The following is a 23,099-nucleotide window of genomic DNA, read 5'->3' on the forward strand; positions in this document are numbered from 1 at the left end:
TCCCCAGAGTGCAGAACATTATGGACACCCTGAGAGGAAACACCCTCTTTTCACTGCTGGATCAGGGTAAGGCGAACCACCAGGGATTCATGGCAAAGGGAAGTAGACGTTTGACAGCTTTTGTTACCCCGTGGGGCCTATATGAGTGGGTTCGGATCCCGTTTGGACTCCTGAATGCACCCGCAGCATTTCAACGTTGCATGGAACAGTGCTTAGAAGGCTTAAGGGACGAAATATGTGTGCCATATCTCGATGATGTTCTTGTGTTTAGCAGAACGTTTGAGGATCATGTCAGTGACGTCAGAAAGGTGCTGCAACGACTGAGGGATCATGGGATAAAACTGAAACCCAGAAAATGTGACCTGTTTAAGACAGAAGTGCGGTACCTTGGGAGAATTGTGTCTGCTGAGGGAAACAAAATGGACCCTGCCGATACTGCTGCGGTAAGAGCCCTGAAAGACAAGCAACCAGGTACTGTTGGCGAGTTGAGAGCAATCTTAGGACTGTTGAGTTATTACCGGCAGTATATCAAGGATTTTTCACGTATTGCCAGCCCCTTGTATGACCTGTTCAAAGCACCTGTCGAGACTGAGACACTGAAAAATAAAAAGAGAAAGTGGCAAACAAAACGAAACAGTAGAGGAGTTCCATCCAACACACCCATTGAGTGGGCTGATGTGCATCAGACCATATTGGAACGGTTGATAGACTGTCTCATTCAGCCTCCTGTTCTAGGTTTCCCAGAATTTTCCCAGCCATTCACCCTCCATACTGACGCTTCCAACCAGGGGCTAGGGCCGGTATTATATCAAAGGCAGAATGGAAAGCTACGTGTGATTGCTTATGGCTCCCGTACTTTGACTGCAGCGGAGAAGAATTATCATTTGCACTCAGGCAAGTTAGAGTTTCTAGCCCTAAAGTGGGCGATCACAGAGAAATTTCGTGATTACCTATACTATGCACCATTCTTCACCGTCTACAGTGACAATAATCCTCTCACCTATGTGCTGTCCACTGCTAGACTGAATGCAACAGGTTGCCGCTGGGTAGCAGAACTGGCCGATTTCCATTTCACAATAAAATACCTCCCTGGTAAAGAAAATATTGATGCCGACAGTTTGTCGAGAATGCCTTTGGATGAGGAGACGTTTATGAAAGAGTGTTCAGAGGAAATGTCATATGATGTGATTGGAGCAGCGACACAGGCAGTGGGAAGTCAGGATGAGTCCAGCGTATCTTGGTCCATGGGTATCTCAGCTAAATGTGCAATGCTAGCTACAGACACATTACTCAGTCCACTAACAGCAGAACAAGTTAAACATGACCAGAGGAATGACCCCACTGTTGGACCCGTGGTTCAGTTCAAACTGAGAGGAGACAAACCATCAGGTCCCGAAATAAGACAGCTCAGTCTACAGATCACATGCCTTCTTAGAGAGTGGGACAAACTGGACATGATTGAAAGTGGAGTATTGTACAGGAAAACTACAAGCAGAAAACAACTGGTGCTTCCAGAAAAATATAAAAGTACTGTGTTAAAGGAGCTTCACGACAAAATGGGCCACCAAGGTGTAGACAGGACTACGTCACTGATACGAGACCGGTTTTACTGGCCCTATATGCAACGAGAAATAGAAGATTATGTTGCAAGGAAATGCACGTCTCAAACACAAGAAGCCAAGCCGTGAGACAAGAGCCCCGCTGACGAGCATCGTCACCACTCAACCGTTCGAACTTGTCTCAGTGGATTTCTTACATCTTGACAAATGTAAAGGTGGCTATGAATATATTCTTGTAATCATTGACCACTTTACACGTTTTGCCCAGGCATACGCCACAACATCAAAATCAGGAAAAACAGCAGCAGACAAAATATTTAATGATTATGCACTGAGATTTGGCTTTCCCACAAGAATACACCACGATCAGGGCGGTGAATTTGAAAACCAACTGTTCACACAACTGAAAAAGTACTGTGGAGTTGCTGGGTCGAGAACTACTCCCTACCACCCCCAAGGGAACGGACAGGTAGAGCGGTTTAACCGAACACTACTTCAGATGTTAAAGACGCTCACAGAGAGACAAAAAAGTAACTGGAAAGACTCACTAAACAAACTGACCTACGCGTACAATTGTACTCGCAGCGAAGTGACCGGGTTTTCCCCCTTTTACTTGCTGTACGGACGCTCCCCACGGTTGCCAGTTGACATGTTATTCAACTTGACCTCAGAACAAGGAAACTGTAATCACCATCACTACATGGAAAAGTGGAAGCAGGGCATGGAAGAAGCCTATGAGATCACAAGAGAGAATGCTCACAAAGCTACGATCAGAAGTAAGAGACATTATGACAGTGAAGTTAAAAGCTCAGTGTTACAGCCTGGAGATCGTGTTCTAATCAGGAACATGACACCTCGTGGTGGTCCAGGAAAACTGAGGAACCATTGGGAGGATACGATCCACACAGTGGTGCGCCAAGTGAGTCTGGATATTCCTGTTTATGAACTCAGACCTGAGAAAGGAAAAGGGAGATCAAGGATTTTACATCGTAATCTTCTCCTGCCATGTGACCACCTGCCACTTGAAACGACAGTGCAGCCACGAGCTAGGAAAAGAAATGTGGAGCAAATCGAGGAAGCAGAGCAGTCAGAAGAAGAGGACGATGGAGATGAGTATTATCCAGTGTCACTTCAGCAGCAATCTGAGCTTTGCCCACCTGAGACAATTAATCCTGTGTGTAGTATACCTCTGGAGCTCGAATGCAAACAGGCTGAGGAAAACATGCCACCTGAGCCAGATAGAGAATAAGGAACGACAAACCAAATGGAAAACTCACTGGAGAGAGAGGACAGTTTTGTAGAGGATATGTCTTTGGAGGAAGCTGTCCCCTTGCTTGTTTCAAGTGACCCCAGTGGTGAGGAGCTTCAGCGGCCCAGACGACAGCACAGACGGCCTAGGGTTTTCACATATGATAGGCTTGGCTCACCAACTTGCCACAACATTAGGACATTACAACAACAAAACTGGATGGTCCCTTGGACATACACTGTGCAGCCACATCACTTCCAATACTTCCGGCACTAAGAACATGAAAGGTATAAACTGAACTGAGTAAATGCATACACATTACACTCGAAATGGACTGTTCAGCACAGAATACACATTCAAATGGACTGTTGAACATAAGATGGACTGTGGTTACACACTACATACACATTTATATGACACTTTTGCAGTCAATCACACCAAACTCATGGACCTATGTTAAAGGAGAGTGTAATAGGCTACGTGCACGTAACTAAGGAGTTCTACTTCCACCGCATTGAGTGTGCGGTCGACCATTTCCGGTTCGCGGCATTGCTATAGCAGTGAGACAGCAGGTTTTGATTGCGAAAGATGGCATATTTCACCCGTTGTCTACAAGGTCTCCCGAAAATTGACGTGAACGACGTCCACAGGATTGTCGACCACTGTTCATCTGCACCCGGTTGCAAGCGTGAAAAAGGATTTAGATTGTACATATCAAGTTACATCCACAACTTTGAAGGTGAGTAGCGATACCTCAGCTATTAGCGGCTATCGTTAGATCAGCTGGACATTGACTAGCTAGCAGCCAAGTATTTTAACTCGCATCAAATCGTGTCAATATTACAACATACTTTATTAGTGTTATTAAATACATTGTTATGTTAATATGATTATTAACTTGTTGTTTGTATTTTTAATTTGGGTTTTGTATTTCCTCTCAGTGTCCAAGAAAGATCCAGTGACAGGAGTAGTGTGTTTGAGGGCGTTATGTCATCCGTCAATGGACAGATCTAAACCACCTCACAGTTTAAGTGTAGGATGAGTGTAGCGTTAAGATGGTTACCCATGTTCCTGGGTTAATCGTGTTCTTTCCTCATGGTTAACCATGTTCATTTGGTTGACCATGTCCCCCATTCACGTTAAAAACGACCAGTGTACACTTAGTGTTACGTTACTAAGTTACTATGTATCACTAATAGCAGTCAGTGGTGTAGTATAGTTTGTTTTTCCAGGTATGCTGAACATCCCAGGTGAAAGGTGAAACACATAAGATAGGTATAGAAGTTTATGTAAACCTGCTAAGTCTAAGTAGGTATACTGCAATCTTAGTACTTTTTAATGGGGATTCTGAGTGTACCTGCAAATCAAATAAACTGACCACATTAAAATAAAAATATTAGTAATCCCTTTACTGACAGTGTTTACAAGAAAAAGTTAAGTTTTTACTAGGTATTTTAACTAGCAGTGTATAAAAGAAATGGTAGCTTACTTGAGAAGTCAATATAAATATGACAAATCAGTTATGCTACTCTTTTTTTAACATCTTGTTACAGGTGGGGCTGAAGGACTCAATCCCTGTTGAGCTGGCCCATCACAGCTGTACATGTGTAGCTGGATCAGTGCTCTGTAACCATTGTGTGGCTCTACTTTTCCAGTCTGCACATTATTCTCAGCTAGACATTCCAGTTGTTCCACCAGTGCTGAGCTGTACGGAGAGTGAACAACAGTGGCACAAGCCAAGAACCCTGGCAAGTCTTGGAATAATGTAACAATAATTTTAATACTACATCTACACACACACATCACATGCACTCATCACTGCTTATGGCCTATATTCACAGGGTGTTAAACCAGGCCCCGTCGAGAAGATGGCTGTGATGTCTGCCAAACCAAAGCAGAGGACCATGGCCGAGGGAGTAAGGTGAGAATTTGGCTAGTAGTTAGTAATCTATTAATTGACCCCTTCAGACCTGAATTATGTTTAAAGTTTCTGAAAAATATAAAAGTACATTTTTCCAGCTCATTAGGCTTCTATAAATGAGACCAAATAAAATAAAATATTTGGCTTTAATTGTAAAATTTGTTTGTCCATTTCACTAGACATCAGGTCAAAACAGGTGTACTTTACAAAAATGTACCAACATAAAATTAAATAATAAACATAAAAATTGTTGGTATATACTTAAAGCTTTTTCTCAAGGTCAAAGACTTTTCAACAGTATACCATTTCAAATTTAATTTTGAGGTTTTTGTTTTACAGATTGCACATTGTTTGTAACAAACTAAATATCTTAAAATTAATCAATATGGTTATTTTCTATGTGCATCTTTCTTTTTTTAGATCAAAAACTTGAACATTACAACATTTCAACTTTAATTGTAAGGTTTTTGCTTTATAGATCGCACATTTGTTTATTCATAACAAAAATAAACCTAGGAATCAATCAATGCATTCACGTTAGAGTAATTTCCTGTGTGCATCTCTGTTAACGATTTTCTTTAGTACACAAGATCAGTACTGTAAACTACCAAAAAGTACTTTACTGTATTTTTTACTGCGTTTCGTAATTTGGTCTGCTTCTGCTGTAATTAATTATATAGTATTGTACTGTATAGTATTATATTATATAGTATTGTACTGTAATATCTATAATATTGATACATTACTGCTAAATATTATAATTTTCTAAATAATTACAAATAATGATAATATAATAATATAATGTAATATGCAGTTATTAGGAAAATATAGGCTATAGTAGGAAAAAATACTATGGAAGTCAATTTATTCATGTTTCTCAATTTGTTTTAAATAGGTCCACACTGTACAAAGCCATCAGTGGAGAGTTGCTGGACCTGTCCATTCTCAGAGTGTCAGAGATCTACAAAGAGTTCACCCCTGTTTCTGCACCAACCATTTGTACAATGGGTATCACCTGTGAGGTGCCCCTAGTGAACTCTGCACTCGGTTTGGTACAAGCAGGCAGTCCCCTGTCATACCAACAACCCAAGGCAAGAAGTCACCCTGTTGCTCACCATGACGCTCCACCATGCCCAGATTTGCCATTGGCTGGCTGCAGACTGGAGACATCATGCAGTATGTTTGTTTTCACTGAGCATCAACAGCTGCACTTCAAGTCACTTGAGGTTACCTAGGAGATGACTAACAAAATAGAGGATGCAACTAGGAGTCAAAGTACATCAGCAGACTGGCATAGACTGAGAAAACCTAGACTCACTTCTTCACATTTTGGGGAAATATGCCATGCTAAACCATGCACCTTAGATAAGATGGCAGACCGGCTGCTCAAAGGGGTCCGTCAGACAGCAGCAATGAAGAGGGGTCTCGAAATGGAAGCTGATGCCATCGAAGAGTACTGCAAGCTCAAGAGGGTGAACTACTACCTTGTGGCTTCATTATACACCCCGACACTCCATGGCTAGGTACATCCCCAGATGGGGTTGTCTTTGACCCAACAGAAAGTACTGAATTCGGCCTTGTGGAAATAAAATGTCCAAAAGTTAAGAGCTATGTGGATTATCCACATCTGAAAATGAAAGACGGCAACCTGGAATTAAAGCAGGGTCATGGCTACTACTGGCAGGTGCAGGGTCAGCTGCTCCTAACAGGGATGGAGTGGTGCGATTTTGTGGTGTTTGCGGAGGAAGACACCCTGATTCAAAGAATATACCGGGACAGTGGTGTGATGCAAAAAATAAGAGAGAGAGCTGACTACTTTTTTTTCTACACATACCTACATAAATATCTGCTGTAATAAAATGAATTATTAGTAAACAATAACTTCTAATAACTGTCTTGTTCTTGTTTATCTCATTATAGTGTGAGGCCTTTAAGTGTGTTATTTTTTTACTTAATTTAAATGTCAAGTTACTAATTAGAAAATATGTGTTAAACAGAGTTGTAACACTTAGGATTGATCGCTTGACTTAAAGCGTACACAGCAAAGGTGAACCCACACCAATGTATTGCTAGATGTTAAACTAATATTCAATGAGGCCCACTTGAGGGGAAATTAAAAACAAAGGGAGACCAAGTTAATATAGATTTCAAATAAATAATTTATTAATTCAAGTCAGTAAATGTAAGCCAAAACTAAATTGTGATGTGAATCAGTATACAGTATTGTTTGTAAAAAAAAAAGAAAAGAAAAAAAGAAGGAAAATGAGGAAGAGCCATGAAGCAGTCAGATTTCTACCTGGCTTTTATGTTCTCTCCAGTCTTTGACCAGAGGTCCATTTTGGTAGTTGCACAAGATACAAGCTACAGTGAAGAAGAGTTGGTTAATGCTCCCTGAAATAGACAAAGGGATTAAAGTGTCAAAAAGTTTGTTCTCCTTAACCCGCCTGATTAGCCTTTCAACATGAACTCGCAGCCGCGCGATTGACTGGGTCTCCAGGACGTCCTGCGCTGCCATTTGTTCCTTGTTGGAGAGGAAGGCAGGCCTGTGAAGTTTTCCTGGCACAAGGTTGTCCACCCTAAAGCCCTTGTCTGCCATCACAGCCATATCAGGGGAAAGGAGAGGTATGATACCCGACAATCTGAAGAGCTCACGGTCACTGATAGAGCCCCCATAGAGTGCAGAAACAAATGTCAGAGGACCATGTGGTGCCATGCCAATCATGGCCTTGAAGGTACAGTGTGATTTGTAGTGTGAGTACACCTCGCTCTGTAGCACAAGTGAGGATGGAGTTTGGCACTGCAGTTCTGTGCAGTCAACAATGACCTGAGTGTCTGCATATTCCTTGAACTCAGGAGGTAGGTTGGCTGTGATTTCTTCAGGTGTCATCCAGATACACACAGCTCCCAGTACACAGTAAAGAAAGTTGGCCCAGGTTGTGATGATCCTGCTGGCTGTTGTCCGATGGATGTTAAATCGGTGGCCAAGCTCTCTCTGTGTGTATCCGGTTGATAGATAATTTAGAAAAAGAAATAACTCATCTATGGGCAGCAACTTAGTTTATCTGTTAGATGTTGTCTTCTCTGCCACAGAGGCCAATGCTTCTCTTGCCACACTTGTCACACGGATCATCCTTGATGTTGCTGGTTCGATGAGCCTCCAAAATGCCCTCAGGTGGTCATAAGAATGGAATCTTTTAAACAAAATACACAAAAATAACGTTAGTCATGGTAGACTAATTTAGATACACATTTGCCTTACATGAAGAAAAGACAATAAAAGGTTGAGTGCTGTATAGCACAAGTTTGGGCCTGATCATATCTTTATGTTAGTCATAAATTACATTACTTTTACTATTTGATGTACACTGAAGGAAAATACTCTTCCTTGTAAGATGGAATTTTAGTGGAGCAACATGTTACATGTGTAGTAGTAGCCCATCTTTACTTTCACTAAAGTACATGACTTGCGTGATTTTTTATCCTACACTGTTAATATGGTACAATACATCAGCTTCCTGCAATTATGACTTACCTGGTATAAAATCGGATGTCCTCGTCCGATCCTGCAAAGTGCTTCAGTCCAAAACAACTCTGCAGCTGGAGAGATTGAATTTGTAGTTCGAGATCCGTTACTTTCTGGCGAAGTGTATTGTTTTCCTCAGCGAACTGATCTGCGACCATTGCTGTTGTAGGAGTAATACAGTAATCATGATCTGGTGCCAGGGTAACCACCTCCATCTCTTCTTCTGAGTCGATGTCATGGACAGGAGGAGGGCTATCCGCTCTGGGTCTCCGCTCCCACACGCTCGCCCTCGGTGCAGGTATTTGAAAATTATTCCAGGAAAAAAAAGCAGGAATGGCCCCTTTCTTCAACTTTCTCAATTTCCCCGGTTTGTTAACAAAATCACCCTTTTGGAAATGCCTGCTGCAAACACGACTCGTCTTGCTTGAGGTGAAGTCGTCCCGCCGAACTCTAAACATCCATTCGGCTCTCACCGACACATCCACTGGAAAGCTATGAAAGCTTATAGTACTGTTGTACCTGGACGAATTCGCACACAGGGGTACACAACAATGGAGTGAGGTCTTTTTCACGCGTTGATACGCCAACCGCCTCTCTTTTACCCGAAATCCACTCATATTGAAACTTTCTACTCAACTACTCAAAACTAGCGCCTCCGGAAAAACTCCACTACAACAACACGACCTACAAGAAGTACTCGACCGCACACTCTGTACACGGAAGTTAACCGGAAGTTCTATTGTGCACGTAGCCTATTGACTTGAACATGTTGGACAAACAGAACTGTTAACAAGGCAGTGATGTGTCTAAGTGGACAAAACAAAGACCAAAAGAGGGAACAAAGACATTAAAGGATATTGGGTATTTACCTGTGCTTGAAGGAATGTATGAAAAGAGTTCCAGTCTGTAATACTGCACTATATAAGATACGATGTAGCAGAAGTGTTGATCTGAAATAACCGAGCATTGTGTGTTGATTAATAGTGTATGGTTTAACCCCTTATTTGCACTAAAGGTCAAAGGTTACATTCGGATGTTGGGGACAACATCTATTTTGAGGGGGAGTATGTGACAAGTGTTCCTAACTCATTATTTAATTTACAATAGTCTGTTATATTATTTTATTGTTATATTAATGGTTATATTATAATACGTTAAGGTTGTCACTGTTAAAAACTAGACGAGTAATATTGAGAAGTGGATTGCAGATAATGCTGATCCTTCTATGGGTTGATTATTCGTCGATGTGTTGGTAATGCCTCGAGGCTTCCGTAGGTGGATCGCGCGCGCAGTGTTGCCAACTTAGCGCTTTTGTCGCTATATTTAGCGAGTATTCAGACCCCTCTAGCGACACATTTTCAAAAAAGCGACTAGCGACAAATCTAACGACTTTTTCTGGTGTTATTGGTGACTTTTGGCGACTCTCTGATGTGAAAGCAAATATCGTTTTCTCAACAGCGTGCTGCCGTGGGTCCCATCCGCGTCCCAAGCACTCACAGGTGGCCCAGTCCTCGCGCAGCAGCCGCTCCCAGCTGCAGTCAGAGCAGGAGATGTTAACCCCTCCGCCACATGAATCGCGCATGTGCGGGATTCATGTACCAACTTAAGCCTTTGTTGCTATTTTTAGCGACTTTTCAGACCCCGACTTTTTTGCTTTCTCCCTGCCGTCACTCACTGTAGCTGCGTCTACCCTGTTCATCTGTTGAGCGCACGGCTGCTGACAGACGTGAATGAGCAGTGTTTTTCCACAGACTTATCACTTATCTGCTTTTCTTTGGGTTTTTATTTAAAGAATTTAGTTGGACCATTTTAAGTTCCTTTCTTTCTTGTGCTTATTACTTAATAGACTATCACTAATATCACAGAGCTTAGTTCATCCGGTTCCCGAACTCTCAATTCAGATAATTTTCCACATATGCCCATAGGCTAATTTTTTTTTTTTTTTGTCATTCACTAGACCTATATCATAGTCGTTCTAGCCTATTGTCTGACAAAAAAATATAGGCTATAGGAAATGAGAACAGCTTTATTTTTCATTTGGCTATATTATATTATATTACAATATATTAAATACAGTAGGCCTATGTGAGCATTAATTTAGAGAGAAAACACATTAGGCAAGCAGAACGCAAGTACGACGCGATGACGTCATGAATATGCTAATGACGTATGACGTCATCTAGCGACATTTAGCGACTTTTAGGGAAGGCGTTAGCTACTTTCCTCTGAAAATAGTTGGCAACACTGCGCGCGCGCGCTTCTCTTCCTTATTCAATACAGACGAGTGAAGGAAAGAGCTGCGTGTGTGTGTTTCTTAAACCTTCTCCCGCTACTTTTTCCCTTTTTAAGGTACTTACCACTCACAAAACAATGTAGATATTAACACATGTTTATAATACATTTCGTTATGGTATTATGGTTTTATATGAGTAAAATAGACGGTTTTGCATTGTTTAAAGAGTTTCGTGCTAACTGTGAAGCTATGTAACTTTATGCTAGCAGCTGGAGACCTCGTGGTTCCGTCGTGACCGAATCTCGACATATACGAGTGTTTACTGTGTCATTTGTGTTTAAGCTAGTTACTACTACGTACACATATTTCTGCTGTAAAGTTTATTGTGTATTTATCACTATAAGGGTGATTTCATGTGATGTTGAGATACTGAATACTGCTGAATACTGTTAAAAGTACAATTAATTTTAGTGTTACTTGAGAACTCATTTAAAAAGGAGTATTAAAATGTATTTTGATAACTTTGTTTAAAACCATTCTCATTTCATATGGTAATTTAGTTAAAAAGATAATTTAGAAAGCATTAAAAAGGTTGTGACTGTTGTCCTGAATCTGATGAGTGCACAAATGTTGAAATGTATGTTTTCTTGTATACATTAGCATTCAATACAGACGAGTGAAGGAAAGAGCTGTGTGTGTGTGTTTATTAAACCTTATCCCGCTACTTTTTCCTTTTTTAAGGGTACAACACCTGGAACTACTTTAGCCGTGCTTTTCCCTGAAAATAATGCACACCTTAGAACGTTCGTCAACCAATCAGATTCAAGCATTCAGCGGCCCTGTAGTATAATTAAATATAATGTAAGCAAATGAGACAACTGTCTATTTGTGCAGATATATTCATCTATATCCATCATTCAAAAAGGGAAACCGACGCTGCAAGCAGTGCGTGCTTAGCGTTTTGAATATCAATTTTGCTAAACACTTTCTTTATTCCACTCTGCTCATGTTAATATTGAAATATTCGCCAAGGAACACGCAGCTAAGATGACGAAACATTAGAACAGCCTTCTATCTGTACCGTTTTCACTTCTTTGCTCGCTTTTTTGCTATTATTCTTGTGTACTATTTACTAAGCCAATCAGAGTTCCCTCTTTCAACGACTGCCCGACGTTGCGCAACGGCCGATTGTCGGCTTGGTGTGTCCCGGGTGGGCTTTGGACTTTTTTTTGTGCCGACGGCCCTCCGTTCACCTCTTCCACCAGCTCTGCCCTGGACTCCAGTTCCACTGCCTCCGCTCTGGTTTTCAAGTCCTCTGGCTAAGCCTGGGTCACCTGCTCCCCATCTCCGGCCAGGGTTTTGATTCCTCTGGCTTCTCCAACAAAGATCTTGTTGTCTTCCCTATCTGCCTTGCCCAAGAGTCCCGTATGGGACAATCTTTGCCCTGTCCCTCTTCCCTCTGTTCCTTTGTCAGAGTTTTATTGTCTTATGCCTGCAACAGACTGTGAGATTTCAGTAATCCTGTAAGATCATCACAAATGTTGCTCAAACCGTAGAGTGTTGGTGTTTGCAACGCCAAGGTCATGGGTTCGATTCCCATGGAAAGCAAAAACTGATAAAAATGTAAAAAGTGTACCTAGAAATGCAGTGTAAGTTGCTTTGGATAAAAGCGTCTGCCAAATGCAGAAATTAAATGAATGAATGAAATTAATTTCAAAATAGTTAGATTTCAGTACAGTGTATTTTCAGTCAGGACTACTTTTGAGAATAATACAATTTCTTGACAATTCTTGGATTTGGCGAAAGGCTTAGGCTCAGCTGCCATATTAGACAGTTTGAGATACATGGGGGGCACGTTGCTCTATTCACCAGAGAAGGTGTGCAACATAATTTTGGCATGTGCCGTCTTGCACAACTTGGCTGAGATAAACCGTGTGCCATTTGACGCGCTGGCCCCAGACCCAGAAGTGCCAGTGGAGCAGTGGGCAGCACCACCGGCTTTGGGAGCTGTTCAGCTCAGACGGGACCTTGTTCAGCGGTTTTAAGGGTAAGTTAAAATAACACAGAATTTGTTTTCATTGTTTTTTGTTTTTTTTTAGTTTTCATTTATTTGCTGTAATGTCGTATTTATTGACACTAATGACTGGTTAATTTCGACCAGTAGTCTACAAATTTCTGACTGTCTTTCCAGGACCTCATCCGTCAGGACCCTTGGCCGTGGCGCACGGGAGGCTGGTGGACGAACCTCGGCTTCCCCCGCTTGCACCTGCTCAGGCTCTGGGTGGGGCGCAAGGATAGGCTCAGGCTCCTGGATGGGCTGAGGGGGAGATGCCTCGAGGGCGCTGGGGCCTGCAGTGCCATCATCTACAAAACAATAACATTTAAATAAAATGAGTTAACTATGGACTTGTGTTTTTTTATTGGTCTATCAAATTTAAGTTTACTTACCATGAATGTCGTCGGTATCTCCCCCACCGGTGATACCTTCTAGAGACGCCGTTCCGATGAGGGCTGCCACCCGCTCCTCGTTCGGTGTCAGCTGGAGGCTTGGATCCGGTGGGCCTCCCCCAGTCTGACTCTGGCTCCTCTTCAGTGCCGAGACACGCCTCTTTGTGGCGATCTTTATATCGGACCACTTTTTTTTCACCTACAATAAACAAGAAAACTCATGCTTAACTTGATCACTATTGGTCTATAATAAGCAATAAAGAAAACTCATGCTTAACTTGATCACTATTGGTCTATATTAAGCAATAAAGAAAACTCATGCTTAACTTGATCACTATTGGTCTATATTAAGCAATAAAGAAAACTCATGCTTAACTTGATCACTATTGGTCTATATGAAGCAATAAAGAAAACTCATGCTTAACTTGATCACTATTGGTCTATATTAAGCAATAAAACATTCTTACCTCTGCTGGACTGGCTTCTCAGCCCCCACACTATTTACAGAACTCGTAATTTGGGTCCATATTTTGTTTTTGTGGGCGCCTTTAATCCCACTCTTTAAACTCCCAAATACATTTTTTTTGTTTATGACGATTGTTTTCAGCCGCGGCATTTATCAAGAGGCAGGTATTGCGTACACCTGAATTTCAAAGGTAAGCACAGCTTCATAAATCAGGCGGTGAGAGGAGTGTAAGCATAATCTTACGCCAACATATACGCCCGTTTCGACTTAAGATTGATAAATGAGGGCCAATGGAAGTAAGCCTGTAACCTGCTCAAAATCTTTAGTTCATCTCTCAAATGTCAGTATTTATGTGAATGAACATACTAGTGGCATCAGAATGAATAGTAGGCTACTTGTGTCATTGTTCACAACAGTCAAAATGATTAGTCATGTTGTCAATATAAAAGTGTAAAGTATTTTCAGATTTAAACTATGGCTTTGATTTATATTTATATTCTTTAAATCACAATGACATACATATGCATTCACATACATATATATACAGTATAATATATACAGTGCAAAATGCAAATGAGTACTGTAGTACAGTAAGTATACAGTATTACAGTACAGAAAATAATGTCTGATTACACACCTGTTCTGTCTAGAAACGTTTGAATGACTGAAGACACTGTTGTTCTCCCAACATCCGGCTGCACCTTTTCACCCACCTCAGTCATTGTAAGGTCATGATTGAGAACATGGTCTGCAATAGTGGCATTTCATTATAAACATGTCCACAATCTTGATCTCTTCCACTATTTTGCCTCCGTACCCTTCCACCACACATCCTTACTCCTCTTCTTCTCACTCTTGCTGTCATTAAAACATGGGAACCAACAACAGCACATACATTTAGGCTATACCCATATTCCTATTTATAACGCAGCCACTTTAAATTCACATAATGTTTCACTTCTGGGTAACAGAAATATATATATTTTTTAAATATAATGAAAATTAATTGCCAACTGACACACAAAGTTGAGAAAAAATACCAAGTAAAACACAAATTAGCAAATATTTGTTTAAATGTTTCTGTATAATGAGCAGTTTTTAGCTTTAAAAAAAAAGAATCATTAGAAAACCATTGTCTAAAAGGAGTAGGGTTGTTTCCAGCCTGCATTTTTTTAAACAAAAAAACTGTAAAAACAGTAATATTGTGAAGTATTATTACACATTAATATAACTGTTTTTTTATTTGAATATATTTGAAAATGAATAGGTTGAACATTAACCAGTAATCTCAATAGAACAGGGCCTTGGCGCCATCTACTGGCGATTTTATATGTATATTTAGTAGTTATATATTTATTTAGCCTCCTTTCATTTTGGCATTTACAACTCGGTTTAAATGAGCTTGCTAGAAGTTCATAGAACGATTTTTTATAACATAGAAATTCTGCATAGCCTATAGTTAAGTAATGTATCCACTTTTATTATTATTGTGGCCTATAGCCCATTTCTTATTCCCATGCATGCTCGTGCATAATTGATATTGTAAGATACATTCAAAGCTTTTTACTGTTGAGATAAGTTTTTTTTTTTTTTTATGTATACAAACCTACTGTAAATAGTATTTCCTTATTATTATTCGAGGATGTTAAAGATATAGGCTAGGCATATGTTAAATAGCTATTAATGTGATTTTCTGGAAAATTCTTCTAGCCCACACTGTTTAAACAGTGTCTCAAATAAGAAAAGTCCATCTTACAAGTAGCTGCATAAAAATACGTGCGCTATTTTGAAATTAGCCAAAGGCATGTTAAGTATTGCGTTCAGACGGGCAGACGTTAAAACGTTCTCCACACGCATGTCACACGCACGTTAACACGTCTTTAAGCTTGGTTAGGAAAGAAATGACACAAAGCAAGCGCCATATAAACTGCTCGCAACCCTGCCCCATAAGGAACCATACCGCCAAAAATAAATTGTGTTCAATAAACTCAAGTAATTTGCCAAAGTGGTCTCGTCTGAACTGTATTAACTATGTCTAGTGCAGCAGGCAATATTAATCGCTCTGCATTTATGTGTGGCGCTTTTTCTTTGGCAACACAATATTAAACTTTATAAGATGATGCGAAGTGCAATTTGTGATTGTGTGTCACTGCTGAGTAACTGAGCTGATGACTGAATTTCTTGAGACTTCCTCTGAAAACAAGATAATGGGTTGTCCACAAGATCTGCATGGCGTGTACTTAAAAATGTCTTTCCAACTTCGCTGGTTTCAAACTTTAATTAGACAACTTTTCACCGCATATTACACACATTGGTATTGCAGCACGGACTGAGTCCAACAATTGACAGACACCCCCCAAAAAAAAAAAAAAAAAAACACCTTTATGCCTATATGGACTTACTCCAGATTTCTGCTTTTTCTTTGCTGGGCAAGTAGGCTTCCTGCTACTCTGTTCACATTCATCGCCTTCGTTATCTTCCCTGCTGATCTCCGCTGTTTGCGGCAGGGTTTGATGGTTGACTACTGATTGCTTTTTGACTTGCTTATGTTCAGCATAAAATAAATTAAATACAGGTCATGCTACAGAAGATTTTGCATCATCTCAGTGGGAAAAAGAAAATGGCTGCATCAACTGCACAAGTTTTTTTTGTGCATGAGCTGATTGATTACATGTACGTGGGTCAGGTGACATGGAGTATTTATTTTGCATGTATTTGAATGTTTTTTCAGTGTACTTCTATTCAAAGTTATTATAAGAAAACAGAATTAATTTTAGTTGCACTTAAAGTCCTCGTGAACCGGAAGTTGCAACCGACTTGACTCAGTGTTGTGACGTATTTCCGAGAGAAACGGAATACTAAATGAGGAAAAATAGTGGGCGTGGCTTTTTTTCCAACTAGCACCTGATTGGATCTAGAAAAGTAGGTTTCATTCAGCCTGTCTACTGTCAGTTGGAGGGGCATGGTTACGGATGTTAAGCAGACACCAAAACCGTCAAACCTACGTCATCAGGGAAGGTCCTCCAATGCAGAGGAGGGGCATTTTTAGATTTTGATTAAAGATTACGAAGCCAAAAAAAATTGTGTGGATTGACTTGCATGGATGAATTGTTCACCACAAAACGATCAATTTAGGCAAACAAAATATGGATAATTTTGATTTCATGTGGACTTTAAAAAAGGTGACCCATTTTTTTTTTATTGGGAAAACGATCAGTTACTCACTTCCGACCAGTCGCCATAGGAATGCGTTAACACAAGCACATGTAGGAACGGGTTACATATGACTATGAAAATTATCAATTTAGTTTTGGCTCATTGTTTATGTGGCAGACATGGGAAAAAAAAAAAAAAAAAACTTAATTACAAATGATAGTATATTCAGCTACTAACCAAATCCTTAAACCTTGCTAAACAATATACGTTTATTTGATTGTCCACAATGCACATGCTTTGATTCAATGCTTTTATTAATTTGAGGAGTGTTTCAGAAAAAGTATTGAGAAGAGATTCAAATTCAGAAGAGATTGGACTTCACTTCAGAATAACATTTTTGTAAAGATAAGATCAGAAAGAGTAAATGTGGCACAAAGTAAATGTGGAGCAGGATGACAGAATATGATCTCACGCGTCCGAAACACAAATATAGTCCATTGAGGTTGAACAGGGTGCATCGTTCCAGCAATGGTTCGCTGTAGGGTGGAATAAAGAAATCAGTTACTCGGATCGTTACAGTGTTCAACTGAAGGCACTTGGTGAAATCCAAACAATTCATTTAACGTTACTGTATGATATGAAATTATAGGATTGCAAATTATAATAATTTTTTTAAAAAAAGTGCACTCACAGGTCCAGTTGATCTCCAAACAGTTCTCAGGAACACCAGCATTGTTCGGTTCTCCAGAGCACCAGTTGGTATAACCATACACAGTTCCATCACTCCACAACCAATCTCCGTCCTAATAAGTGAAGAGAATGAATCCAAAAAGCAGAGGTGGACAGTAACAAAATACAATAACTTGAGTACACTTTGAGTATCTGTACTTGAGTATTATTTTGTCTGGAAAATTTTACTTTAAAGTCACTACATTTGAAAGATAAATATATTTTTATCCACTATTTCTGTCAAGGAAATGGAGTAGAAAGTATATAGTAACGACCAACTGATGTTGGATTCTGACAGCCACCAGATTTTCATTTTCAATGTTGGGTTTTGTCTTCTAAATGTGAATTTTGTCATTGTTTTGGAGCACACTAGCTTATAGATAACAGTAAGGTTAACACTTAAAGCCAAAAAACTTTAAATAGGGCACTACTTGAGGGAACAGCCATTTGGGTGTCCGAAACCATTGTGGACGTTATTGAGTGCACTTGTTCAATCTCGCATTCAATCTCACGACTGGAACTGTGTTCTAGAAATAAATGTGATATTGATATGAGGGTAGGTAGGCAGGCAGAGATTCAGAGGCATAAGGTACTAAAAGTATTACATACAACAATAATAAAACAATGGATTGACGTTTACTTTTGATACTCAAGTAATTAAGTTAAAGTACATAAGTACTAATTTAAGTAAACAAAGTCTTTGCAACTTTTACTTGTAACAGTAATATTTTACCAGTAGTATCTGTACTTTCACTCAAGGAAGGACGTTGTGTACTTTGTCCATCTCTGCCAAAAAGTGCACTACTGTAGTCAGACTTAAGCTAATGAAGTTCAGCTTTAAAGTCAAACTATCTTCATTAGAAACTTTGCCTGATTAAAGCAGATATTTCAGGTTAGACAAACAAATAGGTTTCTTTAGGGCACACCATTTAACTTACTATTTCACCATCATGAGCACCAACCCAAGATCTTGTGGAAGAAGGCAACAGACTGAGCAGGAAATCATTCTCTGGTTGATCATGCACAGATGCGAGATTCGCCTCAAGACTTTGACAGTTTCTCTGAAGAGACAGATTTTTTGTCATTTCAAAATCTAATATTTTTTTAGGAGAAAGCATAAATGACTTTAAACAACATTTTAGTCATATGCAAACAAAGTCTTCTCTGATTGATTATTTGCAGAAGAGCATTTCACTTTTTAAAAAAAAAAAAGCAACATTCCCACTTATTAAGGGTCTTTAATCTGTAGCCTACATTAAAAAAAAAAAAAAAAAAAAAAAAAAAGCCAAGAAATTACTAGAGGTGTAATTAGATCTAGGATTACTCTGTTGACCCAGTGTTAACCCACCCGTAAACCTAACCATAGCATCAAACCTGTCCCACACAAACACACAATAAATACATTGTACCAAACTATTTATTTAGATGTAAAGACACCTAATATAAAGTGTTGTCCAAATAACTTTGTTGTAACTAATACATTACCTCTGCTGTGATCCAGTTAACCGATTGAGAGAAGTACTTGTAGCACCGGAGTCCAAAACTTGTCCATCCATATGGACATCCTAAATCAAGTGTGGATCCGGTGGGGGTGGGTGCTCGAGCAGGCCCTGCCCTATTTCAAAATTAATCAAAAGTGCCGGTCTCAAACATATATTAAATGATAATATTGTGGTCAATAAAACAAAATGCATTTGCTTATAATTAACATGACAATGTGTACAAAACGAAAGTAGCCTAAATTCACGTTAATTTTTACGTTTCTGTCAGTCTGAGGTGTTGTTGCTATAGGGATCTTCGCCGTGACGTCACGACGCGCTCTGGTTAGCAGAAGAACAGTAATGACCGCTTAAAGCGCAGCGCAAACACAGAAGAAAAATGGTTGTATCGTGCTGTGTGATCGGCTGTGTTAACAGGTTCGATAAGAGTAATAACCCCAAGAGCTTCTACCGCGTACCTAAACAGCCTGAATCAAGAAAGAAAGCTTTGAATTTCTGCAATTAGGCGTCTATACCCAGCGGAAAACAATGGGAGCCAGCGGACCACGATCGCGTCTGCTACCTACATTTTGCGTTAAAAATTAAAACTAATTTTGTAAATAAATGTTACTAGTAGGTTCTATCTCATTGATGGGTTAATTAATCAATGAATAACTGTACAAAATACCGCGGAAGACGTGTCAAAGTGTTTGTTTACATAACTTTTTGTGCATGCTGTGACTGAGCAATGGAAGTATAATAACACTGACATACCCTTATAAATGAATGGCAAATTATTGTATTTTTATTCATACATTTTACGTATATGTTAACCAATGTTATATATCAGAGGTAAGATAATTTTGAATATAGCCCATGGATAAATTACACCTGTATTTTTACTCTAGTTGTAACATATTTACCAGTTATCCTTAGTTACAACAAGTAATATTCGTAATTATTACTTAATTTATAGGCATCTAAAGATTTGTAAGCCTTCATCGACTCTCTGGTAAACATAGGGCGTGTCGATGAGATACAGATAGATGTCGCCGAATGTCAAATCTGGCCATGTGTCCGGGCTTTTGCTCCAATTCTCACTCAGGTGATATTGATCAGGTAGAGAACATGAACCCTGGTTATATAAAAGCTTAACCTTATATCTCTTTTTTGGTTCTTCGGACAAATAATTAGCATATGCTGACAAAACACAGGTAGACTGCTGCGAGTCTGCGACATGTTTTGGTTCTTTCTGCCAACCAGTTCGCGACCACGCCCATATCGTGACGTCACATTTGACTCCGGCGAACATCCCTATAACGCGTTGCTATGGGTTGCGTCACTTGTCAAGTTGTGCTTGTGTCTTTCTTCGGTCTTGACTGACGGTCTCCGTTTTCGAGGGTCTAAAACTCCGGAGTAGTGTGTGGACGGCAGGCATAACCGTAGCAAAAGTTAGTTTTAAAATGAAAATGCACTTGTGTAAACGTATCTCACAGTCTGCTTGGGAACCGATCGCTCGAGCCTCTTTTTAGTGAGTATGGCTCGACAGCAGGACAAAAATAAACCAAACAATTGTTAATTTTTTTTATAATAAAAGGTTGTGTCGATTCAAATCCACATAACACATTTTAAAATATTACTTAATTCACTGAAGCCTGTTTGTCATGTATAATACATCGACCAATCGTCATTTGGCACAAGAAGTTCAAATTTTATTGGACAATGTGAAGTGGAGCGTAATTTTTTCCGGTCATTTATAAATAAATCCTTTGAAAATTTCATGGACAGACCAATTTACATTGAAGCGATCTGAATCTCCGTCATTGAACTAATGGATGTTAAAATGACTAAAGCACTGCACAAAACCAGCACCAAAAGTAGCATTAATGGTAAGTATTCAAGTCACTTGTAATGTATTTAGTCTATATTGATTCACCGTTTACCATTAGGAAACTATCATAGTTTGTTAAATGAAGCCCAGGCCTACAGGCATATTATGTAAAGTGTAGGCTGACAACAACACACGAAATGGTGACTATTAATGTTACATTTTTGCACACACATTATTATTTTTTTAAGTCTTATGCGCTTCAAGCTTGCATTTAGGCTATTTGATAATAAAAAAACAGAAAAAAATATATATTACAATTTAAAATAATGGTTTCCTATTTTAATATACTTCTATATATGCCCCTTTTTACATTTGAGCCCCTGCCCCTGAGGAACTCTCTGCACGTCCCGGATCCAGTACATAAATGTTATGGGGATTTTTAGTGTTTACAGCAAAAAAGGTTTTTTATTTTATATACATGTAGCTTATTTCAAGTTTGTGTGTTTATATGCCAAAAACTATGTGTACTTTGACACTGAAAATCCTTCATTAATCATGCAAATATTAGTAAACGGAATCTTGTACATTCCCAAAATGCATTTAAACTAGCAAGGGTTTTGACAATTAAATGTTTTGGTTACCGCCTGGCTGCATTCCCCATGGAGAAGATAACAGAAAGAAGCAGAAGACTTCTCAGCATTGCCATGATGATCCTGAAATGATACATGAATAAGAAAGTTAAATGTCTGCACTCAAATGATGTGGATTCTCGATGTATTTCAAAGACAAAGCAAATGTTATTCAGTAGGTTTCTGTTCCAAAAACTCACCTTGCTTTTCAGATTGTTGCCTTAGGATCTCAGAGGAAGTTTATGTGAAGTTCCAGAAAGAGCCCTGCGTTTATAGCCTACTTTACTTAGATCCGAGCGCAGAAATCATCTTACGACAGGGTTCACGTGTGATTCAGGAAACATTCGAATACAGCCAATCATCGTGCGAGTGATCGGACGTGGATAAATGTGGCGGCTGAAAACAATCGTCATTTGAATATCACCTAAAAATGCACGGTTTAGAAGCCGTAACTTCCTCATTATCTTCACCTGGATCATGTTCCCATGACAACGCAGCACGGTATCCATCAGCTGTTCATCAACAGTTACTATATACTATATACTACTATTTGTGCAGTTATTAATGCAGTTATGAGAGAGAGAGAGAGAGAGAGAGAGAGAGAGAGAGAGAGAGAGAGAGAGAGAGAGAGAGAGAGAGAGAAGCATGTGCGTCAATTTTATTATTTATTTATTAATTCAATTCGTTTTAATTAATTCGTTCATTCTTTTATTCTATTACTGACAGTAGACTAGCCTAATAAATGAAATACAAAGCCCGTTTAACAAGTATAGGCCTATCAATAATTATTTATTTGTTATATTATCTGCAATAATTACGAAAACTAGTGTAGCAGGACTATCCATTTATTTAAATATTCATTTCTCTTACGAGAGGTTCTCTCGTACTGCGTAATATAATTACGCACCGGGTAAAGTCATCTTTGCTCGAGATATGAAGCTAAAATGTATCCTTAAATTTGTATATATTGTCAACGCAGTGCAGCAGCAGGCAGACCTAAAGCAGGCTGACTTGCGTGCCCATTGGCTGCCTCGTGGCAACTGCAGCAACCTACCACCGAGCCGGGCGTGACGTCACGCGCCCTCACGCGTCATAGCCCGCCAAAATGGGAGTGGCTTAGCGTATATAAGATCGCTGGACTCCGAGAGAAGCCAGCGACCAGCAAGCCTAGGAAAGCGTTTGAGGAAGCCGGCCGTCTTTGCCACCTTCAGCCATCCGTGCCTTCTATGCTATCCGGCGACAATCCAGTATCCTTCTTTTAAAAAAAGCTCTCTCCGTGAGTTCACCGCTGCGACTCACGCGTCTAAAAGAGCGAGGCGTTTGTTGCAAAATGCCTCGAATTTCTTGTGGCTCGTACAGAGCTGCGCTCAGCGACGGAGACCGCCACGTGATCTGCGCTCTCTGCCTGGGCCGTGACCATGCATGCCCTTGCTCTCTCTGCGGGAGGCTGCAGCTATTGCGAAGAACTGGCAATGTCGACCCTGTGGGCTCGACTTGCCCTGTTCGACGCCGAAGCTGTCGCTCCGCCTCTCTCCAGTGGCCCGCGGAAGAAGAAGCGCCATGCCCAGAGACCCCCGGAGCCCTCCGTTTGCGAACGCTCGCCGGATAATTCCCTTCGCTTCCTTCAAGAGCTGTTTGACATGGGCAGGTACCCCTCCACGCTCAAAGTATATGTTGCGGCCATCGCAGCGTTCGCTGAGTCGACGCGCGGCCAGCAATAGGAAGGAATGAGCTCGTCATCCACTTCCTAAGAGGAGCCAGAAGGATGAATCCCCCATGGCCCCCATCGGTTCCTATCTGGGATCTTTCCTTGGTCTTGGAGGCCCTGAAAGCACATCCCTTTGAACCGTTGCACTCTGTGGATCTGAAGCACCTTG

The 23,099-nt window shown here is 40.1% G+C and overlaps 2 protein-coding genes across 2 annotated transcripts; one reads left to right on the forward strand and one right to left on the reverse strand.

Annotated features, from left to right (window-relative positions):
• The first annotated feature begins 3,283 nt into the window (after positions 1 to 3,283).
• LOC307007997 (uncharacterized protein) lies at positions 3,284 to 6,573 on the forward strand. Its single transcript, XM_079630555.1, has 6 exons — positions 3,284 to 3,547; positions 3,750 to 3,841; positions 4,362 to 4,556; positions 4,650 to 4,729; positions 5,625 to 5,815; positions 6,330 to 6,573. Exons 1-6 carry the CDS (start codon positions 3,397 to 3,399, stop codon positions 6,332 to 6,334), a joined length of 714 nt encoding a protein of 237 aa, XP_079486681.1. The 5' UTR covers positions 3,284 to 3,396; the 3' UTR covers positions 6,335 to 6,573.
• Positions 6,574 to 16,481: 9,908 nt separating this feature from the next.
• On the reverse strand, positions 16,482 to 21,582 carry LOC307008450 (ladderlectin-like). Its single transcript, XM_079631244.1, has 6 exons — positions 21,423 to 21,582; positions 21,235 to 21,306; positions 18,770 to 18,899; positions 18,223 to 18,345; positions 17,247 to 17,358; positions 16,482 to 17,091 (listed from the first exon to the last, which is right to left on the reverse strand). The coding sequence occupies exons 2-6, from the start codon at positions 21,297 to 21,299 to the stop codon at positions 17,024 to 17,026; spliced, it is 498 nt and encodes a 165-aa protein (XP_079487370.1). The 5' UTR covers positions 21,300 to 21,306; positions 21,423 to 21,582; the 3' UTR covers positions 16,482 to 17,023.
• Between the last annotated feature and the right edge of the window lie 1,517 nt (positions 21,583 to 23,099).

This window comes from Phoxinus phoxinus (assembly GCF_949152265.1).
Source record: "Phoxinus phoxinus genome assembly, chromosome: 12".
NCBI lineage: Eukaryota > Metazoa > Chordata > Actinopteri > Cypriniformes > Leuciscidae > Phoxinus > Phoxinus phoxinus.